The sequence below is a fragment of the Theropithecus gelada genome, chromosome 17 (assembly GCF_003255815.1).
Source record: "Theropithecus gelada isolate Dixy chromosome 17, Tgel_1.0, whole genome shotgun sequence".
Lineage (NCBI taxonomy): Eukaryota > Metazoa > Chordata > Mammalia > Primates > Cercopithecidae > Theropithecus > Theropithecus gelada.
In genome coordinates this window covers 60,095,847-60,110,881 of record NC_037685.1, presented here as the reverse complement: position 1 = coordinate 60,110,881, position 15,035 = coordinate 60,095,847, and the positions used below count along the sequence as shown (strand labels likewise).

Sequence of the window (15,035 nt, the reverse complement as noted above, 5' to 3'; positions counted from 1 at the left end):
CCTATGGAACTGGTTCTATGTCCATTCCCATTTGTGCTATGTTTTGATTTACAGCACTGAGGGTGGCACTCAACTCTGAGCCCATACTTTTGGCTCCTCTGGTAAGATGCACTGAAAACTTAGGTTGTATCCATGGCATGATGGCCTTAACACTTAAAATGTCACATTCTATTTTGAGTATTAATATACAGTCCAGACACTTAACTCAATTTCTTGGTATTATCCTGTTTTGCACAGTTCATTGTGAAAGCAAGCCGAGAAGAATGAAAATGCCGTCTCGGGGAGGGTTTTCTCCGTACCAGAACTAGGGCTGACGGAGGAAAAAGGTCAATTAGGTCAAGGGAAAACCCCATCTCTATACCAGCCAAACCAATTCACCAACACAGGTGGGACCCAAAGCACAGGCAACCAGTCATGTTTCCTTTTCATTTCCTGGGGATTCCACTCTCTCACACTAATCTGGAAGGATGTGGAAGAGCATTAGCTGACGCATATTAAGCACTTTAAGCTCCTTGAGAAAAAAGGTGACATGTAATTTATGCAAGATATTTCTCCAGTTGGGACTCAGGATATTAGTTAATGAGCCATCATTAGAAGAAAAGCCCATTTTCAACTGCTTTGAACCTTGCCTGGGGTCTGAGCATGATGGGAATAGGGAGACAGGGTAGCAAAGGACGCCTACTCTTAGGGTCTAAAGATCAAGTGGGCCTTGGATCACTAAAGCTGGCTCTGTTGGACGCTATTTATGCAAGTTAGGGTCTATGTATTTAGGATGCCTGCACCTTCTGCAGCCAGTCAGAAGCTGGACAGGCAACAGTGGATTGCTGCTGCTTGGGGAGAAGAGTATGCTTCCTTTTATCCATGTAACTTAACTCTAGAACCTGGGCTCTAAGTAACAGAAGAATGTATGCTTCCATTCTTATGTGCCACATCCTTGTTTAAAGGCTCTCTGAATGAAGAGATGGGACCACCATCAGCATATTCCCGAGCGAGCCCACTGGCTCCTGGCAGTGGCTTTTGTGGAAGACTCACTAGCCAGAAGAGAGGAGCGGGACAGGTCTCTCCACCAAGATCTAAATCCAAACAAAAGCAGGCTAGAGCCAGAAGAGAGGACAAATCTTTGTTCTTCCTCTTCTTTATATACACAAAAGCACCTGTGACAGCTGGCAATATTATAAATCAGGTAACTGGAAGGAGGTTAAACACAGAAAAAAGACCTCAGTCAATTCTCTACTTTTTTTTTTTTCCAAATCAGTTAACAGCCCAGCAAATAGTGATAACAAATAAAACCTTAGCTATTCATATGTCTTGATTTCAATAATCTAATTCTTAATCATTAAGAGACCATAATAAATACTCCTTTCCAAGAGAAAAGAAAAATCATTAGAATTCCGTTACTCGGCTTCTTCAAACTCAGGTTTGTAGCATACATGAGTCCATCCGTCAGTCAAAGAATGGTTCCATCTGGAGTCTTAATGTAGAAAGAAAAATGGAGGCTTGTAATAATGAGCTAGTTACAAAGTGCTTGTTCATTAAAATAGCACTGAAAATTGAAACATGAATTAACTGATAATATTCCAATCATTTGCCATTTATGACAAAAATGGCACTAACAAAGAACAAGCACTTCTTTCAGAGTTTCTGAGATAATGTATGTGGAACAGTGTGGGTGGAATGGGGCTGAAACCATACACGAGTCTGTGTCTTGTCAGTCCAAGAAGTGACGCCTAGATGTTAATTTTAGGGACCTGTGCCTTGTTTCCTAGCCCATAAGAACGCAAACATCAAACAGATACTCGCTAGCCTCATTTAAATTGATTAAAGGAGGAGTGCATCTTTGGCCAACAGTGGTGTAACTATATGTGTATGTGTGTGTGTGTGTGTTTTGTGCATAACTATTTAAGGAAACTGGAATTTTAAAGTTACTTTTATACAAACCAAGAATATATGCTACAGATATAAGACAGACATGGTTTGGTCCTATATTTCTAGTCATGATGAATGTATTTTGTATACCATCTTCATATAATAAAATTAACTTCCAAAAACGTACATATTTTCTCCCAGATTTGCTTGTAAGTGTAAAAAAGGGGTCACGGGTGTCCCTGGGGTAGAGGACTGGTGTTCTTTACTAAACACAGCACAAGAAAGAGAAAGCAAACACTGCTGAAGAGAAGGCAAAGAGGCTTCTATCGGTCCTAGAGAATGGCTGTGCTGAACAATTCGAACACTGCAAACGGCAAGTAAAACACAAAATCAAACGAGGCAGATTGCCCAGAAAACTAAACCCTAACATCAACAAGATCATGAAACAAGTAAAGCATATGCTGGGTGTGAGTGCCAGCCGCAGAGAAAAGTGCCCTCAATTAAAAAGAGGCAGTTGTCCCCAAACACTAATTTTCAGCTGATAAATCATTAGCATAATCACAGCGGGTGTGTGCTCATGCTGCAGGAAACCACACAAAATAACAGGCAAAAGCTTGACACACAAGAATGTGTCAGTACACATGCCAGCTCAGCGTTCTCCAGTCTTCTTTTGTGGATTACATCCTAGGAAAACAGCTCAGGTCCTAAGTACTAGCAATTGAATAAGTGACCAACACTTTGTCTTAGAAAGCGGTCATAGTATTACCTGCCTAATAACGTCATAAGGAAACTAGATATAAGATATTTTAAGGGGAAAAAATAGGCCTACTTTATTTGGGACAAAGACAATAAAAATGGATAAATGACGAATCTCAGTAAACTTTTAGTTAACTCAAGAGGGCAAGAGGCATTTTGTCTTTAAGAATCTGAAACCTTTAAAAAGTATTACGGGTTTCATAACATAAGAATAAAATCACTCATTCAGGCAAATGACTTGAAGAATGCTTGAGGAATCAATGTCACGTCACAGTTTAGAAATGTTCTCATGGCTCTGGAAACTTATAGTACATTTGGGAATTTATTTTTATTTTTTCCTCCAGCAGAAGTATGGCCTAGTAAGGTTCATTGGACTCCTCAGTGTTAAACATATTACCAGACTTTGGGGTTTCACAGGCCAGGAAATTAAATAAAAGAAAAATCCTTGATCCCAACACGGCGATGGCCATTCTTCTATTCTGCGAACTAAGAACACTTAAGGGAGGGGGAAAAAATACAAAACAAAATCCAACCGGATGCTACTAATGTTCTATTTCCTGATCTGGGGGGCAGTGCACAGGTATGCTCACTTCATGATGAGTCACTGAGCTGCACACTTACTTGTGAATGGGTGTGTATATATATGAATGTATGGATGCAATTATTCAATACGATATTACTAAAAGAAGAAAAAACCCCTACCATTTAGTACCACAACTTTTCATAGAAGAAAACCCATTTGAAAAGGTGGAAGGGCTTAATCTCAGATCAAAATATATTTGTATTTGAAACATACCTCTATTATCCTTCTTTTTCCCATTTTCATTTGTACTAGAATAAATTAATGAACACATGTTGTTCCACAGATTGGTATTTGGGAAGCAGTGATAGCTAGTAATTGCTATCACTGCTATCATTTGAGTGCCCAATATGTGCCAGCAACTATTTAGAGTGCTTTAAAGGAATACACTTATTTTCAAGGCAATCTAACATGATAGGTACTATTAGTATACCCTTTACGTCAATGGGAAGATTAAAGAACCCCAAGACCCCACTTGTCATGTCTCCCCACCTCCAAGCTTATGTCCCCTTATACTGTGCAGCCCTTCTAGATGGCCAACCCAAAACACACTGGTGTCCCTTCCTCTCAGACTTGAAGCTATTGCTTTAGCAATTCTCCACCCCCTGCCACCATCAATTTTCCCCTCTTCCACTGGAACATACATGTTATTTCTCCCATGTCACAAAATTTTCATCTGTACTTTCTCCTCTAGCGACCACCCAATTTCTCTATTTCCCTTTACAGCAAAATCCCATGAGCGAGTTGGTTATTAGTTATTATTACTTGTTTCCAACTCCCCTCCTCCCACTCCCTCTTAAACCCACTCAAACCTAGCTTTCACGCTCACTTACCGAAACTGCTTTTGCTAAGGTCACCAGTGACTCCGCATTGATAAATCCAACGGCCAACTCTCAGTCCCATTCTTATTTGACACTTCAACAGCTTGACACTCATTCACAAAAACAACTTCAGTTTGGTTCCAGGACATGATATTTTCTTCTTTTCATCTCATTGGCTACTTCTGTCTCTTTTGCTGGTTTTACCTCTTTCCCCTGACTTTTGAACATTGCTCTAGTTACCCCAGGGCTCGCCCTTGAAGCTTTCTTTTCTCAGTCTATACAAACTCCCTTCAGATCTCAACCAATCTCAGGGCTTTCAGTGACACCCATGTGATGACTTTCATTGACAGAACAGATTCTCCCTACCCGCTGCAACACTCTAAACTCATATATACACAAGTGCTAACCTGACATCTCTCCTGGATGCTCTGGCAGACTGTATTTTTTTCAAATACTGGTGTATTTTTCAAAGATATTGTACTGTATTTTTCAAAGATATTCTATTATATTTTTCAACATAGCTGCAAGAATATCTCCCATCTCACATGACCTTTGGCAATGTCCCCTCGCCTAGAATCGGAGCTGGCTTTAGGACTCACTCGTGATCAACGGAATGTGAAAGAAGGGACACTGCATGGCTTGGAGGCCAGGTCAGAAAAGATCATGCATTTCCTGAGTCTTGATACACTCACTCTTCAACAGTTCCTGCGAGGGACCCAGCGGCCATACTTGGAGAAACCTAAGCCACATGGAGGCCAACTGAAGGTGCTCCCATAGACAGCAGCCAGCTGAGCCCAGCCTTCAAGTCATTCCAGCCCCCAGCCATTGGAATTTCCCAGCCGAGGCCCAATCACAATGGCGCAGAGACAAGCCTCCCTACTGTGTCTTGCCCAGATTCCTGACGCACAGAATCCCAGAACGGAATAAAATGCTTGTTTTATGCCATTAAGGGTGGAGTTGTTACAAAACAAATAACCAGAACAAATGTGTACTAAACATCTCAAACTTAATGGGCCTCAGACCAAACTCCCAAATTGTCTTCTGTTTCTCCATCCTCCCGTCCCGTAGACTCTTTGTTACAACAGTCTCTTCCAATTCAGTAGAATCCTCTATCCTGTCAGCATCAAGCCAAAAAAAAAAAAATTTTTTTTTTGAGACAGGGTCTTACTTTGTCACTCAGGCCGGAGTGCAGTGGCACGATCTTGGTGCACTGCAGCCTTGACCTCCTTGGCTCAACCAATCCTCCCACCTCAGCCTCCTGAGTAGCTGGGAGTACCTGGGACTACAGGTGCATGACACCACGCCTGGTCAATTTTACTTTTTGTGGAGATGAGGTCTCACTATGTTGCCCAGGCCTGTCTCAAACTTTGGGCTCAGGTGGTCTGTGCACCTTGACCTCCCAAATGCTGGGATTAACAGGTGTGAGCCACTGCGCTTGGCCAGCAAGCCAAAATCTTAGAGTCATTCCTGACTTCTCTCTTCTTTGTCCATATCCAGTGAATCAGGACATCCCTGTTGGCTCTACATTTAAAACATATTTGGAGTCCAGTCACTCTGCACCACCTCTACTGCTACCACCCTACTCCATCTGGGTTTTTTTTTTTTTTTTTTTTTTTTTGAGACAGTCTCTCTGTCACCATGTTGGCCAGGCTGGTCTTGGAACTCCTGACCTCAGGTGATTCACTTGCCTCGGCCTCCCAAAGTGCTGGGGTTACAGGTGTGAGCCACTGCGCTCAGCCACAGGTGGGTTTTAAAACTCAAAGATGGCTGGGCGCGGTGGCTCACGCCTGTAATCCCAGCACTTTGGGAGGCTGAGGCAGGCGGATCACCTGAGGTCAGGAGTTCGAAACCAGCCTGGCCAACATGGTGAAACTCCATCTCTACTAAAAATATAAAAATTAGCCGGGCATGGTGGCGGGTGCCAGCTACTCGGGAGGCTGAGGGAGGAGAATCTCTCGAACCCAGGAGGCAGAGGTTGCAGTGAGCCAAGATGGCGCCACTGCACTCCAGCCTGGGCGATGGAGTGAGAATCCGTCTCAAACAAAACAAAAAAACCAAACCACCAAAACTCAAAAGACATGGGTTTTGAAATCCAACATCCTTCACTTGGAATGCTGTGAGTTTCCCACCACGCCAGGACCTCACTTCCTCCCTTAGTCTGTTCACAACGTCGTAGCCAGAGTGATCCTTTAAAAATATCCTATCAGGCAGGAGAATGGCGTAAACCTGTGAGGTGGAGCTTGCAGTGAACTGAGATCCGGCCACTGCACTCCAGCCCGGGGGTCAGAGGGAGACTCTGTCTCAAAAAAAAAAAAAAAAAAATGTCCTATCATCTTACTCTTCTGCTGAAAATCCTCCTGCAGCTTCCCCTTTTATTTTTTATTGTTTAGACAGTCTCGCTCTCTCCCCCAGGCTGGAGTGCGGTGGCGCGGTCTCGGCTCACTGCAAGCTCCGCCTCCCGGGTTCCCGCCATTCTCCTGCCTCAGCTTCCCGAGTAGCTGGGCCCACAGGCGCCCGCCCCCGCGCCCGGCTAATGTTTTTGCATTTTTGATAGAGACGGGGTTTCACCGTGTTAGCCAGGATGGTCTCCATCTCCTGGCCTCGTGATCTGCCTGCCTCGGCCTCCCAAAGTGCTGGGGTTACAGGCGTGAGCCACCTTGTCCGGTGCAGCTTCCTCTTCTACTGAGGGTAAAAGCCAAAATAACTTAAAATGGTCCACAGGACACACCCCTTCCCTACAGACCTTTATGACGTCATTCCTACTTAACTTGGCTCTACCACATTCGCTTCACCTCAGTCGCTCCCTTGCTGTTCTGCAAAGGCTCTGACACATTCCCTCACCTGAATACTTTACCCCCAGATATACACATGGCAGACTCCTCCATTTCCTTCAAGTCCTTGCTCACATACTGTGCGGCCTCCTTTCCAGACCACCACCCCACGTGAAACTGTACCCCCACCAACCACACTCCTCATATCTAGAGTTGCAAGGTGAAACACAGGATGGCCAAAGGAAATGTGAATCGCAGACAGACAACAGAGAATGTTTTAGTATATATATATGTCCCATGCAACACTGGGACATACCATTTTTTAGTGTATGTCCCATGTAATATAATACTTGAGATATATATACTCATGCTAAAACAAGTTATCCATTTATCCAAAATTCAGATTCATCTGGGTGTTCTGTATTTTTATTTGCCAAATCTGTCAACTCACACCATTTACTCTGCTTTCCTCTCAAAACCATTATTACCTGCTAATGTACCATGGATCTGTCTTCTCCCTGCTAGAATGGGAGCTCTTAAGCAGCAGCAAATTGTTGTCTGTTGCGGTCACAGCTTTTCTCTTGGTTCCTAGAACAATGCCTGGCATATAACAGGCATTCAATAAACTAAAGAATGAGCAAGCTAGATGTGGTGACTCACACCTGTAATCCCAGCACTTTGGGAGGCCGAGTCGGGTGGATCACTTGAGGTTAGGAGTTCAAGACCAGCCTCATCAACATGGTAAAACCCTGTCTCTACTAAAAACACAAAAATTAGCCAGGCATGGTGGTGGGCACCTGTAATCCCAGCTACTCGGGAGACTGAGGCAGGAGAATCGCTTGAGCCTGGAAGGCAGAGGTTGCACCGAGCCCAGATCATACCAGCCTGGGTGACAAAGCTAGACTTTGTCTCAAAAAACAAAACAAAACAATATTCCTAATGTTTCCTTCTAAGAAATTTAAAGCTAAAAGATCCTCCAAACACTCCATTCTAGGAGACTAGTCCACCTTTTATCCCATGACCTACAATGGTCATTTGATTTCCATCTGAATCCACAATTTCTTTCAATATCCTCTACACAAAAGCCCTCCTTGCACTTCTTCTCTCCTCTGAATTCCTAAAACCAAGTCATGCTGCTGGAAATAATCTCTCCTTTTTATTCTAATTACCCTTCACCTATGCCTCAAGCACCTTACCATATCTGTCTAGTAGTTCCCCCTTATCCATGAAGGATATGGTCCGAGACCCCACGTGAATGCCTGAAACAGTGGATAGTACAAACCCTATGTATACACTATGTTTTTTCCTGTACATACACACTTATGATGGAGTTTAATTTATAAGTTAGGCATAGTAAGAGATTAATAAAAATAACGAGAAAAATTATAACAATATACTAAAATAGAAGTTGAGTGAATATGGTCTCCCTGCCTCAAAATATCTTAACTGTACTTCAGGTAACTGAAACCTCCGGAAGTGAAACAGCAGTTGGGGGGTGGGGGTGGGGGTGCTTACCATATTGTTTTTTGTTTTCAACTTTTCATTTCAATGCACAGAAAAAAAACTCAACACTAAATACTAACTACCTAGGTTCAACAAATGTTAACATTTTGCCATATTTTATCTGTCCTTATAGTTTAAATAATGATTCTGGAGAATCTGGGGGAAGGGATGCCTCTCACCTATATGATACATTAAGTATTAAATCAAAGACTGGCTATGTATCATTCCCTATGCTTTCTCATGAGTAGTCTGGTCTCCTAAACTATACTGTTAGTCATGTATTATATTAAGATGTCTGGGTATAACTATATATTCTGTAAACACCAAGTCCCCATATCTGTCTTAGTGCCTAGAACAGATCCAAGGACACAGGAATAAGACTTAAGGACTATTTGATAAATTAATGAATAAATTTGCTGCCAATTCATCCAAATACAAAAATTCCTCCAAAATGCAGAGGAAATAACCAACCTTTTAAAACCGAATCATAAGATAAACATCATCTTGTTATATGAACAGTGCAAGAAAAGGACAAAGTTATCTCTGTAATTCTTTATTAAAAATACTGCTGTACACATAGAGACTGAAAACAGGATTAAAGATGAATAACACAAATTGGGTCATGACATTAGAACTTAACATATTGGTGCTTTTTAGGGAAGTTGCTGACATCCAAATCACAGAACCAAGGTCAAAAGCAAAATACAAAGGTACCCTCAAAAATATTTACAATGAAGTAAATACACTAACAGAATTTAAAACAGGTACAAAAACTGGAAATGACCAATGTTACATGATTTCAAGGGTTGTCCTTTCTGTGCTTTTATCTGTCACGACAGGAAGGTGTGGAAAGTTTATATCCTTAATTTGACTACTCTCAGATATTAAAATCTTTCTATGTATTAAAAAGACTTTTAATGGAACAACCTCTTAAATGGAATTACACTATGGAAAACAGGGCTCCCCCAAAAACACCTAGGCAGAACTGAGAGTTCTTTGAAAACCATTCCCAATAAAAACTAAATGAAAAATAAATATAAAACAAAGCTTAAAAAAATATGCATTACCTGACACCAACCTTTTCTGGCTGACAATATTTATTCATGAAAACATATCAGCTGTCTACCTTTTATATGCAAACCAAGTCCTGAGGTTAACTAGGGGCTGAAGCAAACTAGCGTTTAGGATGCAAACATTCTTGGATTTGTGATGTAAACTTGCCTTGCAGAGGGAAGTTTGCTGGTCTATACAGAATGAGAAATTCAAGCCCTATTTTAACCCCTGCCCTCTTCAGCTTTCACAAAACATTGGTCCACAAATTAAATTTTCAAAAAGTTCCCAGACCCCAAAACTAAATAGATGATCCCCTTTCATTTTCAAAGAAAACAATATTGGAAAAAATCTCCAGCCCGCTTATAAATTAAGCATTTCATATTTCTTCTAGAATACAAGTAGTTCTTTTTTGTACAAAAGAATTACAATATGATTTGTCAAAAAACATATAAAAAGACAGCTGCTCTTCCTCAAATACATGAGCTAATGATAAAAGACTTTTGCATGTTAATGTCTCCAAGTTCTTGTTCTTTTTACATAAAAAAGAACATTACGGTGGCAAATGTTAAGTATCCTTTTAATATTGAACATTATGTTCTTTTAAAATCCATCCAGATCAAATGCAGTAATTTTCTTTTTAACTCAACAACTGATGCTACCAAACGTGGACTCAATATACTTGTTAAAACGTGTAAAGCGTGTCTCTAGTCTTCAAAGCTTTCAGATGAAGAGAGGTGCTTTTTCTTGATGCAAATCTCAAGGCAGAGAAAATCATTTTAAAGCTTATAAAAAGTGGACAGAGAAATACTAAAAACTTCTCTGAAATATACAAATATGTGTAATTATTAAAATTGAAGACAGTAACATCAGTTGCAAGTGCTTGTGAGTCTGTCCTGACCTTTTGAGTTTCCACATTTTCTTCATCGTTGCATGGTGAGCACCCAGTGCTAGTAAAACATTCAGTGCTGGGAAAGGAGATAGAGTCTTCATTACTGATTTTAAGAAAGAAAATTCCTATGTATTTGGCAGTCTTCAGTATCAAAGTATAGGTATTTCATTTACTAGAAATTCCATGAATACCCAAGTTTGGCGACAACTGCATGTCCAAATATTAAGAAAGTTAAGAGGAGGAAAATTCCAAACTTTTGAGATGGACTTATTCAGGAATATCGCACAGAGTGAGTTATTATCAAAAGTACTATTACTTTGGGCTAAGCAGTGACTGCAAAGGCACAGCAGATCGTTATCCCTCCAAATTCAGGCTGTAAAACATCAGAAAGCTCTTGATACCAGACCACTGCTGAGTTTAGTTCATCTTCTGAACAGTGTCTCTGTGTCTGTCTCCAGTGTAAAGGACCATAATAAAGCTGTGGTTCAAAGAGCAGAACTTCATACAAAAGAAAAAAAAAAAAAGCAAACTGGAAAGAACCTAAAGTAATATACTCCTGAACTTTAGGCCTTTAACATTTTTCTTAATTTTCTCCTATTTAAAAAATTTGCATAAATGTAAATGTATCTGACTAGCAGGCAAATGTCTTTTTAAAAAGGCTCTAGTTGAATTTGAAGGAAAGAGCTATACATGCTCCTTCAGTTACTGTTTATCTGATCTTTATTCAGAAAGGATTTAAATCAACTAACAGGGGAATTCATATCCAACAATTCACTGGTATTTTCTTGGTTTGTTCTTAACGAACAAAACAAAACAAAAATCTCAATTTGAACTAATAGTGGGTGGCATACAGAGAGCTTGCATACAATACTCTTACGAGAATTACGTACTATACTGAACTTCTATGAAATTATTTACCTGGTCCATAATGTTATTCAGGGCAACCCGTCCCAAAAAGAGCAAATTCTGCAACCCTCAATGGCAAAAACGCTGCCCAGCATTGCTTCCCAAAAATGTCCTTGCAAACAGTTTCCCTTAATAAGTATGCAATGTGGCAAAATTTCAAAGATCAGAAAAAGTCTTTAAAAAATTAAAATTAGTGCATATACAAGTGGAAAAAACAAAAGCAGGAACATCATTCACCTGATGGTGCTCCTAAATCTAAAATAAATTCTTCACAGATATAGCCTCCAATGGCAGCCATAGCTCTCGGGTAAGTGAAACATTCTTCCTTTCAAGTAACAGTGTACCTGACTGAAGTGCAAGCAGCTTCGCTCATCTCCTGTTCGTTTCCCAAATGTGAATGAGATGATGAAAAGTTCAGCTGTAGTGCAATTTGCTATTGGTTAAGTTCCTTAGCCATGTCCTGCGTGCTTTTTTAGCAAATACTACAACTGACCATTCGCAGCTGCAATCAGTTCTTGAAAAGTATTTTCAAAGCAGCGCTTTAAGTCACTGTAGGTCACCACGAGTACACTCTTCTCATCTCTGGAAATCAGGCTTATTTTTTCTGGCACACCAGCATCTAGCTGAAACAATATATACACAAGATATGAATTCATAACATGCAGAAAAGAATTTATCTACATTTGCAGCAAACTTAAGTAAAATATCTAAATTTTTTGGTCACATTCCCTTTCAGATATTCATAAGTACTTTACATCATTCACTAGTATGCGCATAATTTTCGACTCAGACATGTTCACACAAACACTGCCCTATGTTTCTAACTATCCCTTCGCGGAGCTTAATGTTCGCTTGCATTATAGTCTACCCAGTTGATGCTCAATAATTTTTCTCCCAGTATCTTCCATTTTTGGCATCATGAATTACAATGCAAAGAACATACTCATCTACTTAATTTTTTTCTTCTGGAGTATTTTTTTCCTTAGGAAAAATACTTAGAAGTATAAATATTAATAAAAAAATGTAAAGTATTAAGAAATTGGTCTTTAAAAATTTTTTTAAAAACACAAAAAAATAAAGTAGAAGTGGTTTATAGCTTAGTACATAGAACCAAATTGTTTTCCAAAGCATATCAGACACCATGAATTTATAAGTTTTTAATACTTTTCCAGCAACCCCACAGCAAATGAGCACCTTGCTATTTAAATTTAGATTTTAACTACTATTATCAAAGTTTTTTTCATACATTTACTTTGGTATTTCTGCTTGTGTGTAAATGCTAGTATATGATCTTTACCCACAACCCTAATGGAATTTGGCAGTAATATTCCAGTGAGGTCTTTATAAAGCATAAATACTGACCCTTTGTCTGTCCACTGGTCTTGTTATGGTTTTCACTTTGTTATTTTCAATGTACTTTTTTATTTCATTAATTGATACAAAATTAAAATATGTTTACAACTCACTGAAGGCTCAAACATCCAAATCATTTACCAGATAATTTCTGTCATTACTTCTACCAAAATAAGCTTATATAAAATCTTAATTTTGTATAATCAATCTGGCCATCCTTCCAATTTATCACACTCTTTTCAAACTTAGAATATTGTCAGACTTCAGATTTGGGGTATTATTTACTACTAGCTAGTTCATGATGTGAAATATAATTTTCTTCAAATTTTCAATTATCCTAATTTCATTATTGATAATTTCATTATTGAATGGTCTTTGATGAATTTAATGAATATTATCCTTCATTATATGATCTTTGCTTAAGGCAACTGTCCATGGCTTATTCCATATTATCTACTTGTCAGTGTTTGTTCTGGTTCTATGTTTTTTTTTTTTTTTTTTTTTTTTTGAGACGGAGTCTCGCTCTGTCACCCAGGCTGGAATGCAGTGGCCGGATCTCAGCTCACTGCAAGCTCCGCCTCCGGGTTTACGCCATTCTCCTGCCTCAGCCTCCAGAGAGCTGGGACTACAGGCGCCCGCCACCTCGCCCGGCTAGTTTTTTGTATTTTTAGTAGAGACGGGGTTTCACCGTAGTAGCCAGGATGGTCTCGATCTCCTGACCTCGTGATCCGCCCGTCTCAGCCTCCCAAAGTGCTGGGATTACAGGCTTGAGCCACCGCGCCTGGCCCTATGTATTTTTAATTACTGGTGCCCTGATACTATGTTCTAAAATCTGACAGAATTATTTTCTACATACTGCTCTCAAGAAAAGGTTTTTCCCCTAAGAGAAATAAAGGGAAAATAAATATATAACTCATACTGAATTAGTTCAATGATACATATAGTTTTGTGCAGTCTTATTGCCCAGGCTGGAGTGCAATGGTGCAATCTTGGCTCACTGCAACCTCTGCCTCCTGGGTTCAAGCGATTCTCCTGCCTCAGCCTCCCAAGTAGCTGGGATTACAGGCATGCACCACCAATGCCCAGCTAATTTTGCATTTTTAGTAGACATGGGGTTTCTCCACGTTGGCCAGGCTGGTCTCCAACTCCCGACCTCAGGCAATCCGTGTGCCTCTGCCTCCCAAAGTGCTGGGATTACAAGCATGGGCCACCGCGCCTGGCCAGTTTTGGGCAGTCTTAATGTAGGTTATTGACAATACTCCCTATAGAGTTTTAAGGAAGTTAAAAGAAAGCAAAGTAGTGCTTAAAAACAAACCATAACATTTTCCCTGAAGGGTTACCACACTGTACATTAATAGTTCTAAATCATGTGCTACAGTAGATGTTTTTTCCTCTAGTACTTACAATTTAGGAAAGTTTAGACAAGAGTGAGTAAATGTTTTTATGAAGGGTCAGACAGTAAATGTTTTAGGTTTGGCTTATTGTTTATTTTACAACTCTTTAAAAATGTAAAACTGTTCGAGGCTCTCAGGCTATAAAAAAGTAGGCCCACAGAATGGATCTGGCCTGCAGGCCACGGCTTGCCAGCTCCTGGTTTATACATAAATCTATACAGAAACAACATTTACTCTTGGAGACCAGTTCTAAACTTCATAATGCCAAGTAATTCATAAGGAAAATGTCTTCTTTCTTTTCTCTGTAATTTTTGTCTTTCCCAACCTTTTCTAAAACTTAATGCTGCTGGGCATGGTGGCTCATGGCTATTATCCCAGCATTTTGGGGGTGGGTGGATTGCTTATCTCAGGAGTTTGGGACCAGTCTACATGGTGAAATCCATATCTACCAAAAGGACAAACATTAGCTGGGTGTGGTGGCATGTGCCTGTGGTCCCAGCTATTCAGGAGACTGAGGCAGGAGGGAGGATCACTGCAGCCCTGGGGAGTCAAGGGTGCAGTAAGCCATAAGTGCCACTGCACTATAGTCTGGGTGACAGAGCAAAACCCTATCTCAAAAAAAAAAAAAAAAAAGCTCACCTCACCTCTCAAATAAATTTATGATCTATTTTTTTAATCTACTTAATTCATCTAATCATCAAATTCACCATTTATAACAGCTGAACCTGCTAGTAACTAATGTCACTAGTATTGCGCTTTTATTATTTACTACTTGATTATAATACCCATAGTTAATAATAATTTGGTAACACCCAACGTAACTCACAATGATTCAGAAGGGGTTCAATTTTTAAAAAATAAACATAAATGGCCGGGCGCGGTGGCTCAAGCCTGTAATCCCAGCACTTTGGGAGTGGGGTCTTATCTCGGGGGGGCCGAGACAGGCGGATCACGAGGTCAGGAGATCGAGACCATCTTGGCTAACACAGTGAAACCCCGTCTCTACTAAAAAATACAAAAAACTAGCCGGGCGAGGTGGCGGGCGCCTGTAGTCCCAGCTACTCGGGAGGCTGAGGCAGGAGAATGGCGTAAACCCGGGAGGCGGAGCTTGCAGTGAGCTGAGATCCGGCCACTGCACTCCAG

At 40.3% G+C, this 15,035-nt stretch overlaps 1 protein-coding gene across 1 annotated transcript in view; it reads right to left on the bottom strand.

Moving 5' to 3' along the window:
* Nucleotides 1-8,830: 8,830 nt before the first annotated feature.
* The window catches only part of PAN3 (poly(A) specific ribonuclease subunit PAN3), a 162,058-nt gene continuing 155,853 nt past the window's right edge, over nucleotides 8,831-15,035 (bottom strand). Inside the window, exon 19 of the mRNA XM_025364660.1 lies at nucleotides 8,831-11,768. Coding sequence (XP_025220445.1) covers nucleotides 11,628-11,768 — 141 coding nt within the window. The 3' untranslated portion in view covers nucleotides 8,831-11,627. The remainder of the gene's footprint in view (nucleotides 11,769-15,035) is intronic.